This window comes from Chanos chanos, chromosome 1 (genome assembly GCF_902362185.1).
Source record: "Chanos chanos chromosome 1, fChaCha1.1, whole genome shotgun sequence".
Classification (NCBI taxonomy): Eukaryota; Metazoa; Chordata; class Actinopteri; order Gonorynchiformes; family Chanidae; genus Chanos; species Chanos chanos.
In genome coordinates, this window is record NC_044495.1 from 33,199,711 (window position 1) to 33,222,210 (window position 22,500).

The 22,500-nt window shown below is 40.4% G+C and overlaps 1 protein-coding gene across 1 annotated transcript in view; it reads left to right on the forward strand.

The window, feature by feature from the left end:
* Nucleotides 1–22,500, forward strand: part of fstl5 (follistatin-like 5) — a gene marked incomplete at its 5' end in the record, with an annotated part of 92,012 nt that overhangs the window by 31,523 nt on the left and 37,989 nt on the right. The window contains 2 exons of the mRNA XM_030785307.1: nucleotides 5,802–5,998; nucleotides 9,586–9,706. Coding sequence (XP_030641167.1) covers nucleotides 5,802–5,998; nucleotides 9,586–9,706 — 318 coding nt within the window. The remainder of the gene's footprint in view (nucleotides 1–5,801; nucleotides 5,999–9,585; nucleotides 9,707–22,500) is intronic.

Below are 22,500 nucleotides of genomic sequence, written 5' to 3' on the forward strand. Positions count from 1 at the left end.
TCTCTGCTATGCCTGTTCTAGTATATGCTGAAGTTCGGGCTGATTATATGCTGAAGACACCACAGAGTGCACCCTTCATAACTACCTACCATTTTCACTGGCACAAATTGGTGCTATTTCTGCCGCCAACAACAAATTATCCTTCTTAGAAAACAGATAACGAATATAATAAGATGAAAGACAAAGAAAGTAGGAACGATAGAGCGGAAACATAAATGGAGTCATTGCACTGAGTCCTGATAGCAGACAGAGAAAGAGAGAGAGAGAGAGAGGGAGAGAGAGAGAGAGAGAGAGAGAGAGAGAGGGGCTCTGTTCATGAGATTAGGGATGTGATAATAAGGCCCTATTTTTTTTTTTTTTAGTGTTAACTGTCACCTTCAGTCTGGAGAGGGGAACCAGCGTATTTAAGTCCTCTGCTGGCAGGTAATGAGTTCCTCAAAGCTACACCAGTGTGTCATGGAAGCAAGGGATAGAAGATAAAGGGATAGAGGGGGGGGGCAGGAGTAGAAAAGAGGGGGAAAAAAGAACGTGTGACAGGAGAAAAGAGGGAAGAGGAAATCAAATTAGAGGTGTAAGAAGAGGTGGTGGATTGTGGAGGCAGGTGGGAGCGGCTGTGTGCCTTTTGAAGCGCAGAAAAGCTCTCAAGAGAGACACACAGAGAGACAGAGGACACCATTGTAGTAACTCACCAACAGGCCAAATGCTAAAAAAAAAAGAACCAAGGATGTGTTGCAGCAGCAGAGCGACACACAGTGAGACTCTGAATAATAGCCTGACAAAACCCCAGCTGATCCTTTACAGAAACCATTCATATGAAACACCTCAGGCAGGGTAAAGTGGCGTTACATTCACTTCTCTAGTGAAGCTTTCTCTGTCTGAAAGACCTCAGAGATTTTTACTCAACGCATTCGTTTCTGATACAGCTGTAGAAGGGAGGAGAGGTTAAGGTAACAGCACCTTTGGTTGGTCTTCAGGATTGTAATCAGTGACCTTTGATTGGTAGCTGTGTTGCTGTGGTGCGCGTGGGGTTGATATATGGTGGTTGTGTACAGACCCAGAGGCACAAGCGGTAGACTTGGCACAGAGACAGCTTTGGCACAAGCTATTCCTCTGAGCTACTGCTTTCTTTGCATAAATAAAACAACAGTAGCTTTTAGATGGGCCCAGTTCACCTGTGGTCATGCACTGCAAATGAACAGAGAAAGAAAGAAAGACAGACAGAGAGAGTGGGAGAGAGAGAGAGAGAGAGAGAGAGAGAGAGGAAGAAGAAGAAGAAGATGGGACAGGATAGTGGCTGCCTTTATGCTTCTTTGATAGGCAGCTTTGAAAACTTTGCTGTAGAAAAACAATTTCCTGGCCAGGTTGCAAGATAATTGTTTATAGATTAGCGTTGCTAAGAAATGATGGAGAGGAAAAACTGATGGTATTCACCCATACCAAGGTCACAAACTTTCCTATTATGGAATAACAGAGCTTTTTCTGCCATTCTCAAGGGTACTGAGGAGAGAAAATAACAATATTCAAGCTATCCTCAGATCCTGGCCCCCCAGAATCTTCCATAAGTGTTCACATAGTGTACTAAGGGGGTTTTAGCCACTAAATAAAATATCACTGTTTTCAATACATGGCTACTGATGATAGTATCAACTTGCTTCCTACATTGATTTGTGTGGTCAACTGATTCAAAGTTGCTCATCTGTCTTGGATCAGTTCTCGAGCTGATCTGCAGACATCACGGTCATAGAAGGAGTGTGCTCTTTCGTCGACAGCCGATCTTCGTTGAGAACTTGTTCCCCTCAGACGTTCGTGCTTGCTTCACCTTAGACACTGCTCATCATGTCAATGATAGCCCTGCCAATAATCAGGCTGTTTTCAAGCACAGTGAGATTTTTTCTCTCTGGTGATGGGAGCCAGAATAATGGGCTACCGGGCCTGCCTTGCATTTTTCATGCCTGGCTCTAAGTCTAGGGGGATATGAATGGCTTAAATAACCCCAGTGTGGAAGCACCAGCTTTCAGTATACCATAAATCCACTGGGCAAAATACGTTAGGTATCTAAAGGGGTACCCCTCAGTATCCACTTAGCAAATACACCCTGTGGTAATCAAGTCCCGGTCCTGGTAGTGCTTCGGTGTTGACTGAACACTGAGGCCTTATTCTGGTATGATGGAATGCAATTAATTTGGCTTGTAGAATGCTATCACTGAAGATATGTTTAAAATCACTAGAGGAATCACATCATATATGGATACGCAATCTGCAAACAAATGCCACGCCACCGATTAGCATCACACAGAGGAACCACGTTACGTAACGCACAGGTGTACACGTTAAGCCGTGCTTTATGTTATGCATTGCCTTTATAATACAGCACTTGTTATAATATAGTGATATACTGTACACATTGCGTAATCCGGTCGCAGTACAAAAGATGATCAACAGTGTAAACATATACAGGCCTGCTTCTGTTGAATGTTGCAGTGCACTTCTTCTCTCTGTCAACAGGACGCCAAATCAAGTGCAGCAGCAGATAAGTGCTCCATCTCGCTGGCCAGGTTGAGGGCAAATCAGTGTAAAAATCAAAGGAAGCATTGTAACATTCACCTTTCTCTGAATTTGTGTTTTGTGTGTCTGTTTTTTTTTTCTCACAAACTCAGTAATGGACACTGAGGGCCACCATAACGGGTTTGCAGGAGGTCTAAAGGGTTGATTTGGGGGTCCCAGCCTTCACACCATGCATGTGCCTCTCATCTACTCAGCTGTGTCCTTTATATTGGCAGTTATATGCAGGCAGACAATTGGTCATTGTTTGTTTGATATTCATGTTCCTAGCTGAGCCATCAATAATGAATGGACTAGAAATGAAAAAAAAAAAAAAAAATCTAACATGACTTGTCTGTTGGACACACAGATGGACACTCGGCTTCTTAAGTTAAAATGCTTCTGGCATTACTTCTGTTTGGCATTTTTATTGAATTGAATAAGAATTTCAGTCATATGCTTGAGAAGATCAAACCAATTCCACCCCATGCTGTTTGCCTGTCTCACTGTCTCACTCTTCATATCAAATTAAACACACAGAGAAGCTGAGATTGGTCTCACGTTCTAGCGTGATGAAGCCTTTCTGAAAAAGATGATGGCCTTTTATCTTGAGACACGATCAGATTGTTGATGTGGGTTCAGGCAGCTACTACGCACAGACCTGAAATCAGTTAGATATTATGGTGAAATGGTATGAAGGTTTGGACTGAGTGTGGAGACTGTTCCCAGACCAGTTCTTAATAGTGAACTGAAATATTCGCAAGTCATCGCAGTTGTCCTTTGGTGATGCGACTTCTGAGCCAATTCCCTAAAAGGAAACTTGAGCCATAATCAGCATAAATAGCTGTTACAATCAACCATTTTGTGTCACTCCTCCCCATACTGAGTTGAGGACAGAGGTCTGTACTAAACGGCAGCAGCAGCCTTCTCATTTGGCAGCCGCAGATCGATGCCGCCGCTGTGGAGGTGTGCGCGTGTGTAGGTGGGTAGGTGAATGGTTTTCGCTGGTTCTCATCCCTGTGGAAACTGATGTGCAGATGATTCCATTACTCCAGTACAATTAATAAGGCCCGGCGTTCTCTCTGGAGCATGGCCGACCACTTATCGCTTAACCCGGCTTGGCTGACGTGCCCAGAATGGGCTGTCAAAGGCAAGATTTCCACAGATTTCAGGTATTCGCACCGTTATGATATATATTACGACAAATCTCATATTAGGATAACCAACCAGCCGTGACCAGCGCGCTACAGCTGGACCCAAAACGTGGCAGTGTCAGGGGGTGAGTGTGCCTGACGGTTGGTCATGCATTCAGCCAGGTATAAGTGATGTTGTCCAGGAATCAGTTATGCAGGAACACGACGTGGGAAGACAACGCAAGGAATGTGGATGCCTGTACAACATGGTGGGGTGACACTAGTCGCAAAATGTGGACATAATTCCACCATGTGTTCACTGAAATGAGAGAAAAAAAGGACATGTTTGTCAAAGATGCACACACTGCGTGCATTATTGTGGTCAGCATTTCTTGTGGCTTGCCAGACGTCACACTCGAATTCTATTGAACCCACCGGAGATAAACCCATCATATTGTAAAGAATAAGAGAATTATGTTATAGGCATGAGTAGGCGAAAGCTTGCAGAACAAAGAACGACTTCTTGGAGTTCTGCATTCTTCATCTCAATTAATCAGTCAATTCATCTCCTCCCAAGACACACTCTGCAAATGATGCGTAATACAGGCCTGTGGCTAGCTAATGCTGTTTTCGGAAGAGCCTACTTGACAACTCTATATATGTTAAGAGTTTGATTTTTAGGGAGAGACATTTCAAACAGATTTCATTTGGGATGTTGCAGTCTCTTTACACACACACACACACACACACACACACACACACAAACACACACACACACACACACAAACATTTGATGACACTGACGACACTGACCTTCATCTCCCTTGGGCAGAGTAGATGGCCATTTATCTTTTATTCATTCTGCCATTTCTGAGGAAGGCAGCTTTTCTGTCACTGTGACTTGTCAAAGTAGAGGCCATTTTGTGATGTGTGGCACTCTGCTGCCAGATGACGACACACACAGATGCACACATGAACATCTACTCGCTCGCACAAACACACGTACACAAGCACACACACACACACACACACACAGGCAAGATGCAGTGATATATCCAATTCTCAAGTAGGCTTGACGTCTGTCAGTAAAACTCCTGTGACTTGGTTGGGAATCCAGCTTCCTTGTCTTCACCTCTCTCTCTACCTCTATTGCTGTTTCCCCCTGCCTTTCATGATCTCTTTCTCTTTGTTATGGAGAGACCATAGAACACAGCGTGCCAAGTGCTCCCGAAACGACAGCAGACAATCTAGTTCTGATAATGCTATAGTCTGCCTCGCCAGCTCCACATAATGACACAAATATTTCTGCTTTTGACGAGATCTTGTCAAGCCATTCCAGTCGTTATTTTTACTACAAGTCATTTCAAGCTGTTAACGCTTCTTTGTCTACTTTTTTTTTCCTGACGTGACAGCTAGGATAATTCACATCAATGAAAGCACACACCTTTCCTGTACTTTTTTTTTTTTTTTTGACATATCCACTGTTCATCATTTGATGTGAGTTGACAATGACATTGATAGTTTCTGTTAGGCTGTAAGTTATTTAATTATTGGATTCAGTGTTCCCATTTGAAGGCTAAGAAAAACAATCAGCTGTCAAAAGGAAAGATGAGAACTTCACATTTTTATATTGTGTATAGATGGAATATGCATAAATTAAAAACAGTATTTTATTGAGAAAAGTATTGAAATTGTAAGTAAAAGAAAGAAAGTATGGTATCTACTGTACAATGTGACTGATACATGGTATAAATTTTTATGGGTAAATTTTATGAGATGGAATTTTACATATTCAGATGTTGACACATGCATTTAGGAACCCAATTAACAGCTTTTCTGGCTTTGTTTTGAACGACGATACTTCCACTTAGCAGCTGACTGTTTCAGTCCAAGTTCTTTGCTGTTAAACATATGCTTCTCACAAATTTAATATGAAAATACTTTCAGCTCATTTATGTGAAGCTTAGTTCAGGAGCCTTTGTGGAAAGCTTAAAATGGACCATATTCTTCATTGTGTGTATACCCAGTTTTCTTTTTGTTTAATGCGATTTGTGTTGGTGTTGAGTTTGAGTTATCTGAGTGTAGCAGTATAGAGCTGACTGTAATTGCTATGTTCTCTGTTCACAGATGATAACTGTCGTCTAGGCGATTATAAGAGGCTGAAGAATAAGGTAGCAGACCTGCATGCTCAGAGATACAAAGGCTCAGGTGACCATGGCGACCACAAGGAGAACATGCTAGCAAGGAAACGCTTGGTAGACCTTATGTTCAAGCGTTTTGACGCCGATGGCAACGGCCGTATAGACAGCAGAGAACTATCACAGGTAAGTGGAAAAGAGGGATGGGAGGAAAAGAGGGGAAAGAGGGAGAGAGAGAGAGAGAGATAGAGAGAGGAGTGGAGAGAAGTGCATAGAAGAGATGAGTGAGAAAAGATGAGAGCACTGGAGTGGAATTAAGATGTGAGGGCAGGGTTTTTGGAGAAAAGAGAAAAGAAGTTTATATGTGTCGGTTGATATCTTTCAATCCTCTCATTTTAACTTCAAAAAACCCAGAAAGAGGAGAGAAAAAGTTTCTTGGGCTCACTGCCTCCTCAGCAAAGCAGACTGGAACACCTTTTCTGACCCTCCAAAATTCTTTATCGAGTTGTCCCCACAACACACCCTACAAACCTTTAGAAATGGAAAGATCTAAAGCAGTGGACAGTTTTTTAAATAACATAAGAAAATAATCAAAGTCAAGCTCACACCATGAGCTCTATTATCTTGCACCAAATTTTTCATTGAATCTCCAGTGCTTCATACCTCCAAACCAATGCTTGAGTGCTCAGAATGACTTGAGATTTCTCAGTGCCTCTTTTTTGTATTGCATTATCGCATTCATTTTAATGACTGAATATGTAAGCACACCTTCACTGTCTAATAGCCCCTCCTCTGCTGATCCTGGGTCAGTTCCTCTGTACTGTATCCCACAGAGAAGACAATGCACCTGCCTACTGAAGCACACAGGAGAGTAAAATGAGTTTTTTCATCCTGTGCCCTGAAAAGACTGCTTTGAATGTGTTGCGACTTTCTCAGTTACAGAGCTCGACCGTTTTAATCTCATTGTGCAATATTTTCTTGTTCATTTGCATATTTCTCCATATCAATGTCTTGTTTGAAAAGATGGGAAAATGAGAAAGCTTGAATGCAGAGAGGGCAGGAAACATTATGGGAAAGAAAATTGCAGGCCTCTGTTGAATACAGAAGTTTGGCTCTTTGACATGTAAGCTGGTAATTGCAGGTGACAGAAGTTGAAAGAGTAAGCAAATGCTTAGAGGCAAACTTCAAGGGTCTTCAATCTTTCAGGATTTTTAATACTGAGCAATATATTAGTGTCACCCTCATAAACTCATTTAAAAATGAAATGAAAACAAAAGTTCAAAAAGTTCAAATTATGCACTAACAGTAACAGTTGAATCAGATTTTCCTAATGTGTTGCTAGAACCTTCATATTTCCTTGCTAACTCCTGAGATTTTTTTTTCCCTACATCATTTTCCTTTTTTTTTTTCACAGAGCTGTAGTAATGGTAATGGCTGGGGGGAGGTAGTTAGTAATTTTCAAATACCCTCTTTCTCTTGTTTCATAATTTAATAAGAGTGATATAATGGATCATTTTTCTAACAAATCATTGATTGACCCGCAAACAACTATGTCAGTTTATCGTGTAGTACGAATCATTTTCCTTTCTGTGGTTACGTTCTTCTCCCATTGTACGTATTACACATTAGTGCCTGCTTTACTACTAAACAATTGGTATTCATGTACTCATTGTTAAGGTGTTTTAGAGATATCCCCGGCTTAATGTCTTGATAGCTTTCTTAAATAGGCGTTAATTTGACATTAATTGTTCAAACTTAATATTTCATGTCTCAGTCCGTGCCTGAGATATCCCTCTTTTCCTTGAGGCTGATGCAGTTGTGTGAGCCTTTTTTTTAATTATATTTATGCAGTGCTCTGTGTGTGTGTGTGTGTGTGTGTGTGTGTGTGTGTGTGTGTGTGTGTGTGGTGTGTGCGTGCGTGCGTGCGCGTGTGCATGTGTGTACGCATTTAGCATTTCCGAGTGTGTGCGTAGGCTTGTGCAGTGATTTGCATGTGTATCACATTCCCCCAAAAATTCTGAATGCAGAAAAAATAAACGAATCATTTAGAATCACCTTTTTAAGGCGAAACTATGGTGAAGAATGTGCCATTGATTACAAGGGAGGGCAGAAAAGATAGAGGCCAGGTCATAAAACATTAAAGAGATGTACTGCCAGCAGGAAAGAACTGTATCCCCAGACCTACTCTGATATTAACACCCTCCAAATCAAACGACTGTTTCGAGGCCAATAATCACAGAAAGAGGACTACAGAATATCAAATACAAGGGACCGTCATACACTGCTAGCAGCAACAAGCCTAGCTTTTGTGTTCAGTAAAATGTCTTTTGACAGCAACCTTGTAAATGTTTTGTTGAAATGAATTTTCTAACCATAACTGTAGCTGTATGGCCAGATACTGCAGGTTAGGGCTGAGAAAAAGGGAGAGCACTTCAAAATCAGTGAGTGTTTAAAACTTTTACATCCTCAATGCTAGTGTTATCACATTTTTTCATTAACCATGTTCAGTAGATTATGACTGATCTTCATATAAAAATATTAAGTCAGGAAGTTAAATTAAAGAAAAAAAACCCCCAAGGGAAATGACATAAAGGAAGGCCAGGAGGTGGACAGACAGGTTGACATTATAAGGTTATATGGATAGAGTTGTTGAACACACATTTAAAAAAATGGGGAAAACAACATAAAGAAAGGCCGGGAGGTGGACAGACTGGTTGACATTGTAAGGTTACATGGATGGTATTGTTGGGGAGCTGTTGGTGGTTAAGGAGCAGTAAGAGGATTATGAGGAGATAAAGAAAAACAGGATTGACTGTATTGATGGAGCTTTGAGGAGGTGCAGGTGCAGTTTGTACAGCAGGGTCAGTCTGTGGGTATTTTTAAGCCACCTTCTTTTTTTTCCATCCATCCATATATTGGTTTATCCATGACATCGGCAAACCCTTAGGTGAGAATTATGTATTTAATCTAACAATTGTGGAGTGTCATAGGGGAAGCTGTGCCCTTTGCGTGAAGGCTAAAAGCAATCTCACTGTTTCTGTTTGAATGATGCTCAGTTATGTTTAGTATCAGGTTCAACTGTTTATTCTAACTATTATCTATTACTGTATCGTTATTACAGTATGTTACATTGTAATAACATGTTAATAGGAACTGTAGTTGAATCTTGTAGGGCATGCTTAGAGATACAAAACGAGAATTTTTGGGGGTTGAGACCTTTGATCGTTTTAAGTTCAACAACCAGACAGATGACAATGTGTACTTGAGCTAAACCTAAACCTCAAAGCTCAAAAGACCTCAAAACTGACCCCACATATTTCTCTTAGCGGCAAGAAATTCAGCACGTATTGAAAAAAATAGTTAGATGTGTCCATGAATTGCCCAAATAGCATTTCATTTTCATCATCTGCATTACAAATTATTTATTTCTCTTTTTTAAAACTTTAATGAAATTTATGCAGTATTGACAGGCAATATGAAAATGACAAGGGGGAGGGGTGTCTATCCACTGATCCTTTTGCTCAGTGAATAATAAACGTGGGACAGTCTGATTATAGATTAATGTATGCTAGTCCTATCCATGCTAATCCTCCACATCTGCCCAGAGAGAAGCTGAGGGATATTGGGAGAGTCAGTCACCAGAATGCAGCTCTTTAGCTGCTGCTGACGTGGACAACTTTAGCCCGAAGATATTAATAAACCCTGAGGCTTGGTTGTCCATGTCTGTTTATCTTTTCTTTTCTTTTCTTTTCTTTTTTTTTCTTTCACTGCAGGTCATCAAACAAGAGGGACTAAGCAAGACGGCCTCAGAATGCACTCTGTTTGACCTCCTGAAGTACAATGATATTAATGATGACGAAAACCTCACCAAGGACGAGTTTTACTCTGCATTTGGTAAGTCGTGGGTGACGATCTCTACACAAAGCAGATCCCTACACTGCTCTTTACTGTGTGACTGACACTCCTTGTATGATGCATTACATTACCTAGCTCAACAGGCAGAGAGAGAGAGAGAGTGAGGAGGCAATAGATGTAAAAGTCAATTGGTTTCCCCTTCTTATGTTCAGAAATGGTTTTTCCACTTCCTTTGGAAGGGTTATGGCACTAATAGACATACAGCTCAAAATTTTTCTTTTTCTTTTTGTCTTTCTCCCTCAGCCATTTATTAGTAAACCGCTACAAACACTGGCTGTTTGATTTGAGTATCTCCACTTTGAGTACCCAAACACTGTTTGGGTATGTGTGATTTGCTAATGCTGGGGCACATTTGCAGCAAGTCTAAGCTTTCAGTGGAAATATTGTCTCAGATCATTTAATGCAAACACGAGTGAATAAAGAAATCTGACTATAAATGGTTTACTGTAAACCACTATATATGCTGACACTGATTACAAATACCGAGTTATTTGCAATCTCATTTTTCTGTCTCATTTTTATGCTTTTCCTCTGTCACAGGCTAGGTAAATATTATAACCCTATGTCTGAAGCAGATTCCACGAACATTTCTTTTTTGGGGGGGGGGGGGGGGGGGGGGGGGGGGGGGGGGGTGGGGTAGCATTTTGAAACTTTGAAAGAGTAGCATTTTGAAACTTTGAAAGAGGCATGCTCTAAGTATCAACTTGACTTACTTTATCTGGCTCATACTGCAGCACATAACTGCTAATGAACTGCCGTCTCCCTTTAAGTGAGTAATGATTCATTTCTGTGGGGTTGCTGGCCTCTCAAATGGACTGCAAAACACCCCATCACTGGTTTAAACTCATGCTTTCCAGCCACCATAAAGGTGGATGATATCTAATTAGGCTTTAATTGAGGTGCATGGTGATATCTTTCGGTAGGTCAGTGAACAGTGACAGCTTAAAAACTCTATCTGTGATATGTTCTTTTTTTTTCTCATTGCGGACTCATTACAGACTTTTGAAAACGAATGGATAGCTCCTCCAATTAACCTTCTGGCTTCAGGTTTAGCCAATATTTGTTGACGGTACATTGCTCATCGTCTGCACAGCAACAGAATTCTGTTGCACAGGTTATGGAATGTCCGGAGTGCTTAGAGTGGAGAAACACTTTGGGTCGAAGAAACAGCAATGATTACCTCAGTTATGCTAAAAAACGCTCAAAAAATAAATCCCGTCACCTGGGCAACAACAGAAGGGGGGAAAAAAAACATCATACCAAAGAGAAAAAGTCTGAACGCGAATGTGGATTCATTTAAGTTTCCTGATCATTCTCACTCTCCCAAGGTTTCCTCTGCCATTCTTTTTTTCTTTTTTGAGCCTTTTATCCCCTTTTTCTACCCAATTTATTGGTATCCAATTCCCTTGTTTGTACTTTCCACATTGTTTACATGGCCCCCTCACTGGCTGGGGAGGGCATAGTCTACCTCATGCCTCCTCTGCTCCATGTGGAGTCGTTCACTGCTTCTTTCTTTTCACCAGACCAGGCTTTCCCAGGAAGCCATAGGGCATGATAAGGTTCACGCTATTCTCCCTCTGATCCCTCCACCACTATCCTGGCACCCCTGACCAATCAGTGGGGGTCAGGGAGATAGGCCCCTGCTGGATTCCCACCCACAAACACCACCAGCTGTGTTTGTATAGATCCCTTTGTATAGATCCCAGGAAGCACCGCTGCAGGACTGTGAACCCAGGCCTCTGTGGTAGTGCTAGGATCTTTTCTACTGTGCCACCTGAGTGCATCCTTAGCCGTTCTTAAACAAGATTATGTGCTAAAAATATTTTGACAGAAGCACAGTTTAACTGAAAAAAAAAAGAAAAAGCACTGACTTAAGTGGATCATTTATGGCTTTCTGATGGTGTGTTAGGTTGCTCCCATTCTGTGGAGTCTCAGGGGCAACAGTATGTCCTCATGCTAAAGAGAAAGAAGGAAAAAGCAAATATTGAAATAAAAGGGATGTCAACTCTCTCTGGCTGAGTGATGAACATGGCAAAGACATTGCTCACTTCTCATTTCCCGTATTTATACATGTCTGCTCTTTCTCTCTCTCTCTCTCTCTCTCTCTGTTTCTCTCTCTCTGTCACATGCTCTCTGTCTGTTCCTCCGTCATTTCCCTTTCAGTCTCATCTATCTCTCTGACGTTTCAAATCTTGTCAATACCCAGTGACAACCTACAGGGCTGACACATCTCAACAGAAGAACAAGAGAGAGAGAGAGGGAGAGAGAGCTAAATGTACTACAAAGTAATGTTTTTTTTTTTTTTAACCCTGCTGGTTATCCAAAAACTGTCTCTGTGGATAATGTTTGGGTGGGAGATGAACGTTCTGAAAAATGAAAGATGAGGGTATCCTGACTCTGTTTCTCTCCTGTTTGTCATTCTGGCTGGGTTTTGTATGAAACCAAACAGGCTCTTCAGTCAAGCCACATCAAACCAGCAAAACGGTGAACCTGTGTCAAGCTTGCACCCTACACAGAGTGGCTGTTTGCGGCACAGATACTTCTTTCCCCCAACTTCTTAGTTTTTTTTTTTTGCTTTTAATGCCCGAAGAGGAAAAACAAGACTTGGTGTCAACTAATCCCATAAGTCCCTCTATGTTCACGCTCTGTCTCCTTTAACCTCCAAAAGTTCTTCTCTTTGGCAAATACTGATGATACACCAAAGCCTCTGCAGAAACAGAGGCACTAGAGATATTTGAATGGGTTTGGACATCACTTTAATGTGCTCTGAAATACACTGCTGTTATTCAGAGAGCATACACAGGGAAATACAAAGTCCTTTTTTTATTACTTTTAGATTCCCTGCTACTGTCTGAAAACCATGTTAAAAAGGATTATTTCCTCTACACACTGGCACACTAAAACAGATAATTTGACACGTTGGATATGCTAGAAATGGTAGTTTCCTTTTTTCTTGAATGAAAAGTCAGACACCTCAATTTTGAAGGGCAATGATTTTGACCTTGACTCAAATAACATAATAATTTTGAAACATCAGCTGCTTTCAAGTGTGTAAATACACACTGTAGATTAAACTATTTAGCCTGCAGTATGTATTCTTACACTTTAAGACATATTTTTTGAGTATTTTGGCCTTATCTGGAAAAATAAAGGTGTATAAAGAACCACACAGAATAATGATACATGCAGTGCTGTACATTGGTTTAGTAATGCCTTAAATGTGAAATATAGCCTTTGAAACTCACCTATTCCCCGTTAAACTCTCGTGAATATTCAACTCACAGCTGTGTTGTTTGTCATTGTGCAGATAACACTTTAATGTCCATGAATAATTCAGTCTTCCCACGCATACATACCCAAAATCACACACACACACACACACACACACACACACACACACACACACACACACACACACACTCTCTTCCAGATGCAATCAATTTTCCGGCACTTGCTCTAAGCAAGAAAAAAGAAAGAGACAAAAAAAAGGGGGAAGTGGGTGGAGTGGGGTGGGCTCGTCTAAAGCTTCAGGGAGTGGTAGGTTTTTAATTAGATAGTGTCACTGATATGACTGAAGGCTGTCACATTAGGGAAAGTCATAGTGTTGACATCCTGGCATAATTTGTGAGTGACTGCATCATGTCACTCAGAGAGATCTAACAGGACACTGTCTCATGCGTTGTACTTGTCTTATCTGAGATGTGATAGCGGATTGCCGCCGGAGGGTAAAGAGAGCACATCTGATTTTTTTAAAGTCAGGAAAGTGATAAGTTCTGATGAACGGCGAGCATGGTTGGCTGTGATTTGGGGAGGACTGTGTGTTTTGCTACAGTTTTTGTAGGCCCTGAACAGGTACTCTGAACCTTCGAGTCAGGAGACAGGGTATTGATCTCTGCCTTGATGGAGGGTGGCACACCGTAGAGGTGTGAAATGGTCCAGTTTTCCCTTTGTAGAGTGTCTAGTCTCCCCAAGGACTGCGGCCAACATCATAGTCCTGCATAAAAAGAAGACTTGAAAACTTGAAGAGTAGGACATGAGCCCTCTGTTTCTCATGGAGCTAATACTGAGAGAGTCAAAATTTAACTAAAACATGAGGCCAAAATTTTAAAAAAGTAAGCTTTTTATTTTTCTGCTTTATTTGCACCAGGAAAGAGATGATTTCTGATCAAAAATTCCAAGACAAACTGAATATACTGTTGACCTGTGATGGACTGGAGACTTGTCCAGGGTGTTTCCCTACCTTTCGCCCTATGAGCGCTGGGATAGGCTCCAGCACCCCCACGACCCTAAATAGGATAAGCGGCTTTAGATAATGAGTGAGTGAGAGTGAGTGAATATACTGTGACATTATTATGACAACATGATGTTCCATGAAGAAGCTGGTTTCTAGCACGATCAAACCTGTTCGTTTCTGTCTCAACCGCATTACTTTTGTGAAACTGTTTAGCCTCTCCCTTTTTATTTTTTATAAGCAGCGTGTGGTAATCTGTTCTCTCTTGCGAATTGATGTTGGTTTTAAAAGGCTGCAGATGAGATTCTGACCCCTGTCTTCATTTTCAGGGGTGATATTGTCCTCTTTCCCTTAGGTGACTGGAGTGTGGCGGAGGTTTATTTTTTTTAAAAGGCTGGCTATGGCTAGGCCTCATTCATAGCTGGCAGCACGTTGACAATTAATGGATCCCTACGCTTTCAGTGAATGAGGGCGAAAAAGGACTCTCAGCCTAGAAATGGCCCTACTAAATTGGACTGGTAATGCAAAGCAAGGCCTGTGCTCTTCGGTGTGCCATTAGAAAGTCTTACAACGAAAGCGTTCAGAGCTTCAATTAAACCAGAAAGCATCCCTGCCATTTTTCTTTGCGCTAGCATAAAATGAAAGGCAGCTTTTTTGGGTATCACATGGTGCTTTCCAGCATTGCAAATATAAAAATGTCATATTTCTTCAGGTACAAAAAGTCATAAAAAAGATCAGCTGATTTAATAAGCAGGTGTTGTGCAGATAGTACTGAAAGAAGAAAGGTTTTATAACCAGAAAAAAGTGATGAAAATAGGAAAATAGGTGTTGACCTCAGTCAACTTAAAGGCATGTATGATATATGATATAATACATGTGCTAAAAAATTTAACCACTTACACACTTTCAAAACAGAGTAAAAACATGTAAAGGCCTTTAGTTAAGGAAAATAATTCCCTCGAAAATATATTTCATAAATAAGATTAAAACAAAAGAAGGTAGATGTACAACGGTTATTTAGCTGAGCAACATACAGACTACAAAAAGAAAAGCTTTTCAAAGAAAATGAAATGCATATTGTCACCTGGTCTCAGCACATTACCAAAGCTATTGCTTAGACTGAACTCATTTTGTTTCCTCATCCCTGAAATAGTGGCTATATCTCATTAATAAAAAGCCTCTCAAATCATGAGATGGAAGGCCTGTACTTCTTTGAGGTCAGTAAGCCATTGCTTAGGCTGAAAAGCCTTTGAACAGGTGCACTTAATGGTGTAGCAGCATTGTATTATACCACTTTGTTACAGAGAAAAGTAATTAGATTATGGTAGCATGTTATTTTGTACTGTGTTACCCCAACGCTGTAACTGACATTAACTGATATTATTTGGCAGGGCCATTCCATGGAGAAGCACTGTAGAGGCACACTGCTCGTCTAAATTAAAAATCTGTGCTAATCACTCAAACTTGTTCTTTTTCTTTTCTTGGAAATGTAATCAACACAATAAACAAACATATCCATTGAATTGTTCACTCTGAAACTTTCTAGACAGGAGAACAAGAGGTTTATTATCAGAGGGGTTTGTCACCAGACTCAGGGAGCTCTCAGACATGCAATACATGAAACATTTGAATGGTACCAAATAACACACTAAATGCTAAATAAATTGAAGAATGAAGAAATGTGGTAAAAAGAATACTGTAGAAAATACGTTTGTTTCATGTTCAACCTATTCACATTTTAAACTCAGGAGGTTTGATATATTTATATATACCGTATGTTTTTAATACACGACACAAAGCAGCGTAATGCATCTTGTCTCTCCTAAACTGCAAGAATGACTGACTTTCACAAGAGTCATAAGCGTCTGGAAAAACAACAATAACCAAAAAACCCAAATTCATAACAATATTGATCCTGAATATTGACTTTGTACATAAGCAGTGTTAACATTTATTACAGGAAAACAGGCCTCTGCGAGTTTCCGATTCCTCAGCTTAACACATGCTACACACACCCACTATATCGGAATTCCAGTGAGAATTACATGGGGAATTACATAGAGAATTACGTTGAGCTATACTGGAATTCTGTAGAGAATTCCACTGAGTAGAAATTCTTACTAGTGAGAACCATTGACGCTTCTTGTGCTTTTTTGAGTGTGTTGTACAGTATGTGGTTTTCAAATACTAAAGTTGAGGCATTATGTCTGTTTAGCCTTAACACCTTAAGTTCTTTGGTCGTCCATCTGCTGTTGGCTAAATGGTTGCTATGGCTAACAGCTGTAACAACTCTACATATGTAACAACCAAATAACTTTGCTTTCAGTGTGGAAATGATTGTTTTTCCTTTCACATAAATGCAACAATAGCACCAACTCTGCTATTGGTGACTCATTCTAACCTTGTGCTATACACATATGTGACAATGCAAAACAAGCCACTACAGAAAAATCTCTTTTAATTTCTCTTTTTTCTATTCATTTTTTTCCCTTTTTTTCTATTCCTACTGAGTATAGCTGAGAAAGCCCTGCTTTTCTTTTCTCTGAAGGCTACTGACAGGAGAGTTCTTTCCGGCCTTATGGCTCAATCCGTTTTGCCAGCCCATGAGATGCATGTTTCTGTTCCTAATCCTGGTAAAATCAAGCTTTGCAGCCCAATCTGAGGTATTCAGTTTCCTCTCCTTCTCAATTAGCTCACCAAGGTTAGGCCAGTCTGAAGTTGTTAGGTGTTTGGTCAGTAGTAGAAGATCACAAAGGTAATCAATCAATTTCTCATTGGGCTGCCATTGGTGCAGCACAGAAATGGTATATTGATTAAAATGAAATGTTACAGACTAGACTTTTTCTAATCAATCCATGTTTATTGGCATTGACTTTTGCTAGAACAGTGGACACTGATGTGTTAGGCATCAAGTCAGAGTTTAACTGGGAATGCTGTAATCTAGTCAAAAAGACTTTAATGATATTCTTTTTTTTTGGATCCGTATTCGACAGATGTTTCATTTCATTCTTTGAAATTTAGACTGTTCTCTTTATTGTTTAACTCAACAGAACTGAGCGGAAAATAAAACATGATTCAGTTTCACTTGGTTTTTACTGATTAATTTCAACATTGGGAACATTGACAACACCACTCGTCAAAATATAGTGAGCAGCAAACAAGAGTTGCTTTTGTGCTTTTGTGGTGCATGGGGATTCTTTTGTTTTGATTTGTTTTGGTTTTTTTTTAGTAAATGATGGGTTCACACAGTCAAAAGGGTTGTCTCTACTGTTCTGATGATTAATGGAATTGACTGGAGCTGTGTGATGACTGGCCCAGTTCTGAATTAGTAAGATTCAGCAATGATGTAAGCCCATCATTTAATTACACTCTGACCAATCTGCTTTGAGCTTTATGATGTCATGTCTTCCATAACTACTCTGGTTAATGTGCTTTGATGGAGCATCCAAGCCCACTTGGTGCTGTTTGCTTAACAAACACACTGGAACTCACACAAACAAACAAACAAACAAACAAACAAACAAACAAACACACACACAGCCCACCCAACTCGCTCATTTTTTCATTCATTTTCCTTCATACTGCTTATTTAACTCACTGTGAATGGATTACACATGTTCATGCAGTATATTTTACTCCTGCAAAAGTTATAATAACATTTGTAATAAAACTGGCTAATAATCTGTCATACTGGCAGTAAAAGAGTGGGCAAAGTTTTCTACTTGTGATAACATTCTTCTGAAATTCTTGTGTAGACGTGGATGAACTGTTCAATATGTTTCACTGGGGAGAGCTGCATGATGTGAAATAGGTCTCACTTAAAATAAAACTAACTTCAATAATGCAGAATGTTAAAGTGTGGAACAGGGGTTGAGGAGTAGTGATTGCGTGTGTGTGTACGTGTGTGTGTGTGTGTACACGTACGGGAGGTGGCTTTAAATGAGAAAAACCTAGACAAAGCTTCATCTCCCTACTCTAAAGATAGACCCTCGCATTGGAAATTCCAGTAAGCCTTTTTTTCCCGTCCCCCTCCTTTTTTTTTTTTTTTTTTACCTATTCCACAAAGTGTTGTGTTAAAATTAGTCCAATTAGAGGCCTCTGTAGCTTGCTACCAAGCTCATGCACAGTGGTCTCAAGGGAGTTCTTTCGACAGCTGTGTAGAAATCAGGCTACAGAGAGCAAAGCCGTATTCAGTAAAATCAGCCTTCATTAAACTCTTTTACAGCAGTCGCTCACATTGATTGGTTGGCAGTAAAGAGAGCTTTACTCCAATTGGGCTGATTGTGCATTGCTTTTGAAAAGATCCAGCTGCGATCAGAAATAGTTTATGAGCTAATAAATGCACTACAGGAGAAGAGAGAGAATCTCATTGTGATTATAGAAGCTGGATTCTACCGCCCTGATTGGTGCCAAGGGTCTACTGCCCTTCACGTCCATAAACTTATACTGTCAGATATCTGCTTCCAGCCAGGGATGTTACTGATACACCCGGAGGCTAATCAAAATCTAGGGTGACTATGATATTTTATTGTAATAGTAATACAGGTAATTTTGACAGCATACCAATGCACCCGAAATGTAATGAATTCCTGCTCATTGCAGGCGTTGGAGAAAGAGAGAAACACACTGAGCACAGTCTCTGCTGGGTATTTGCAGGTGTTTTGCTGTGAAGACATGTGGCAGTGCACTGTAATAAACACTCTTCTCTCTCTACTGAAGGTTATTTACTTTCTTTAGTATCCTTGCACCAACATTTTATTATGGGGACCAGTGAGGAGTAAATCAAAAAACCCAGCTCTCCCCATTCACTACTAATTACACAATCCGGACAGGTGGCTGTTCCGTTTCCAGAGAGAACCTTCTGGACTCTTGCATCCAGTTGAAATGAGCGAACACAATTCACATCTACACCACTAAATCTGAGAAATGGTTGATACCAAAGAGTGAAGCCCAGCGCTACCCTTCAGCCACCCCGGTTATTTATTCTTATATTTGTCCCTTCCCTACTGATCTATAAACCTTTCCTCTCCAATTGATGTGTAAACCCTCTGCCCTCTCCAACTACAGTTACCCTTAGTTGATCTGATCTATAAACCATGTCTCCAACTACAGTTACCCTCAGCTGATCTGATCTATAAAACATGTGTCCATCTACAATTACCCTCAGCCCATCTGGTCTATAAAAATGGTCTTCTCCAACTATGGTTACCCTCAGCTGATCTGATCTATAAACCATGTCTCCAACTACAGTTACCCTCAGTTCATCTGATCAATGAACAAAATCTCGAAATACAGGTACCCCTCAGCCTATCTGATATATAAAGCTTCGTCTTCCATCTAGACTCATTCGCTCACTCCATTCTGTATGATGGAGTGTCTTTGCCAAATCATTTCTTGGTTTTCTCTCTCTGTGCTCTAAAATAATGTTCCCATAATGTCACAATCCAATCACTGGAGATCAGAGCAGAATCAAGTACTCCCCCCTGCAAAAGAGAAAAAAACCCATTTAGATACAAGAGAATGTAATTGAATGGTTAGGGAAGATATTATCGAACAGCAGACATAGCGTCTTCATATTATCCTTTCCTTGTTCCCTTGCTCTCTCTCTCTCTCTCTCTCTCTCTCTCTCTCTTCCCCTCTCTCTTTCACACACACACACACACACACACACACCAGCACACAGACACACACACACCAGCACGCGCGGGCTGACCTGACTGTGAGGTTTCTTTTGCTGTGAAATGCATGTTGTGTGTATCAGCTGCTATTGCTGCTGTTGTTTTGCCAGCCTGTAAAGATGAGAGAGAGAGAAAGTGAAGGAATTCCCACAGTGATACAGAAATCTCTCTCCTAGCATGTTTTACATTGCTGTGAGAGTTAGATGAATGTGTTTCAAGGACCTTTTTATCTTTTCAAAGAGGGATACAATGAATGCTTCTTTTTTTAGGATGGGACAGTTTTACATAATCAACACCATTGGTTTGTTATGTTAATTAATTCAGCAGATACAGAGCTGAGGAGTTTGAGCTGACTTCATTTTGAAATTTTTAATGTGCATGTCTTAACATGCTATTTTAATGTGTTTGCAGATGCATCATGAGTCCAGATTTGAATCCAAAGTCCAAAGTATCCTCTGAGATTCTTGCAAACTGGAAGCTAATGGGAGCTATCTGCTTCTTTCCTTTAGAGATGGAGATGTTGTGGTTAAATTAGGCCAGAAAGGATCCATGTGACACATCAGTGATAGCCTGCTTAAAATAATGGGATTCCTCACACGTCTCACGATTATCCATATCAAATGACGTGACACATAACAATGTATGCATTATTAGATTATGATGAAAGGCTGGAGGGGTGGGTGGATTATAATTTAAATGTCAACATAATCAACTGAAAAAAAAAAAAAACAAAAAAAAACCTAACAAAGCATATAATGCATGTGGCTTGACTCTGTCCTTTCACATGCTTCTGTAATGGCATCGCCCTGATGATTGATTATCAAACATAACGGCAGAGATTTAGGTGGTTGTATTCCATCTGAGACACCAAAATATTACCTCCGACACAATCAGGTCTTCAGCCCAGAACATAGTGATGATCTGGTTTCAGTGTAAGAAAATGAATAAAATGTGCAGCTTGTTTCTGCAGCGTTCTTCCTCAATGATAATGTTCATATCCTCTTTTTTTCTTTTTATTACTTTTCTCAACTTCTAAAAAAACTGCTTGAGAGCTCCCACAGAATCTCATCTGCTGAAAGATGGTGTGAGAATAGTTGGAAGAGAGCTACCCCCAGAACTGAGGGCAACAAAATATGAAAAGGAAATGTTAGTGGCTGATTTGTTAAATTAACTTTTAATGAGCAAGTGCGGCAGAAATACCAAATTGCTGTGCGTGAAAAGAGGCATGTTTATCTTCTGCTTTAGTTTATTATAATTTCCAAGCCCTGTAATTGCATAATCATTCCAGATAGTGCAACCCTTGCTTTCATTTGTTTTCTGCAACTCAATTATGTTTTGCATGCTAGCTTGTGTGTGTGTGTGTGTGTGTTTTACATGTAATTACATTCTCTCATATTTCTCAAAAAATAACACATCTTTAGACACAACAAGGCAATACGTTGTTTTTTCTTTTGCAGAGGATTTGCAGAGGAAGGCGCACATGTTCAAAAAAAAAAAAAACCAAACATCTAACTTGACTGTAATTTTTGGGTTTTTTTGGAGCACTTATGCCTTGTTCAAGAGAGCCTCTTTTTTTGGCTACAGTTTGTCTACATTTATATTCAGTTCACTTCACTGTGCTGTGAATGCACTGCTGGCGTTGTCTGTGCCTTTGGGCCTTGTGAATGCCTAGAGCGGCTCGGTCCTATGCCCCAAAGGAAGCCATTACAGAGTAAATGAAGAGTTGTGCCATTAATTACACACACAGTGTTGTATCAGATGTGGCTCCTTATAGAAAGACTAATAATGCATTGTGTGTATAGACACTGTTAATCTTCGAACAAAAGAAGCCAGTCACCCTCGTTATGATAGTACAATTCTGTTGAGTTTGGGTGCGAGTTATGATGGATTATGCAGAAGGGATTTTGATGTTCCGAACAGAAGTCATATTTTTTTATAACTTAAGATGTTTTTTTCTGGTTTGAGGGTTTTTTGAGCGCTTGGTGAGGACATCTGTTTGCATTCATTGGCCAATAAAAGCTTAATTTCTTGACTTAAGTGAGATCGTCAAGAGAAAGTGAGGTGACATTAAAAGCGCTGAGTCTATCAAGAACGTCATAAAGTTCTTAATCAAGCTATCTCTCCAGCAATAAAGCATCCCTCATTTTCTCTTTTTTTCTCCCCCCTCTCTGTCCATAGATAAAACACCAGATCCTCCAAGCCAGGGAACTCTGGGAATTCAGTAAACACACGCTCTTGTCTAAATGAGGAAATTCTCATCAAAAGCAGTCCAAAAACTAGAAATCAATATTTGCTATGAGGTTTTATTGGATTGGAAGGCCCCCTACAGCTTTGCCCTAGTGTTCCTTAAGTGAGGTTCTGCTCTAGTTCTGGATTCCCCTGGTCCTGCTCAATCAGGGGCCCCTCTGTACAAACCCTTTCATCAGGATTTCCATTTTATGCCCTCAGGAGCACAACAAATTGAGTTAGGCTTTCTTGTTCATCACCATGCTCATTACCTTGTGAAGACAGTGCTATGCGCCACTGCTGTGTGTGTGTGCGCGCGTGCGTGCTTGCGTGTGTGCGTGCGTGCGTGCTTGCGTGTGTGCGTGCGTGCGTGCGTGTGTGTGTGTTATGTAATGTGATGAGTGGATAGCTGGTTTCTCTGGGGGTGGCAACAATATGCTCATTAACTGTCAGTATGAGTGACCCTGCGCATAAGGAACATTGTGTCTCATAAATGATCACTCAGTGCATGCTTGTCTGCGTGCGTGTGTATATGTGTGTGTGTGTGTGTGTGTTTGTGTGTGTGTGGGTCTGTTTGTCTGTATATCATCTGTAGATTAGAGACTGTGAGATTGCTTTGACCTGTGCTCTCTTATTTT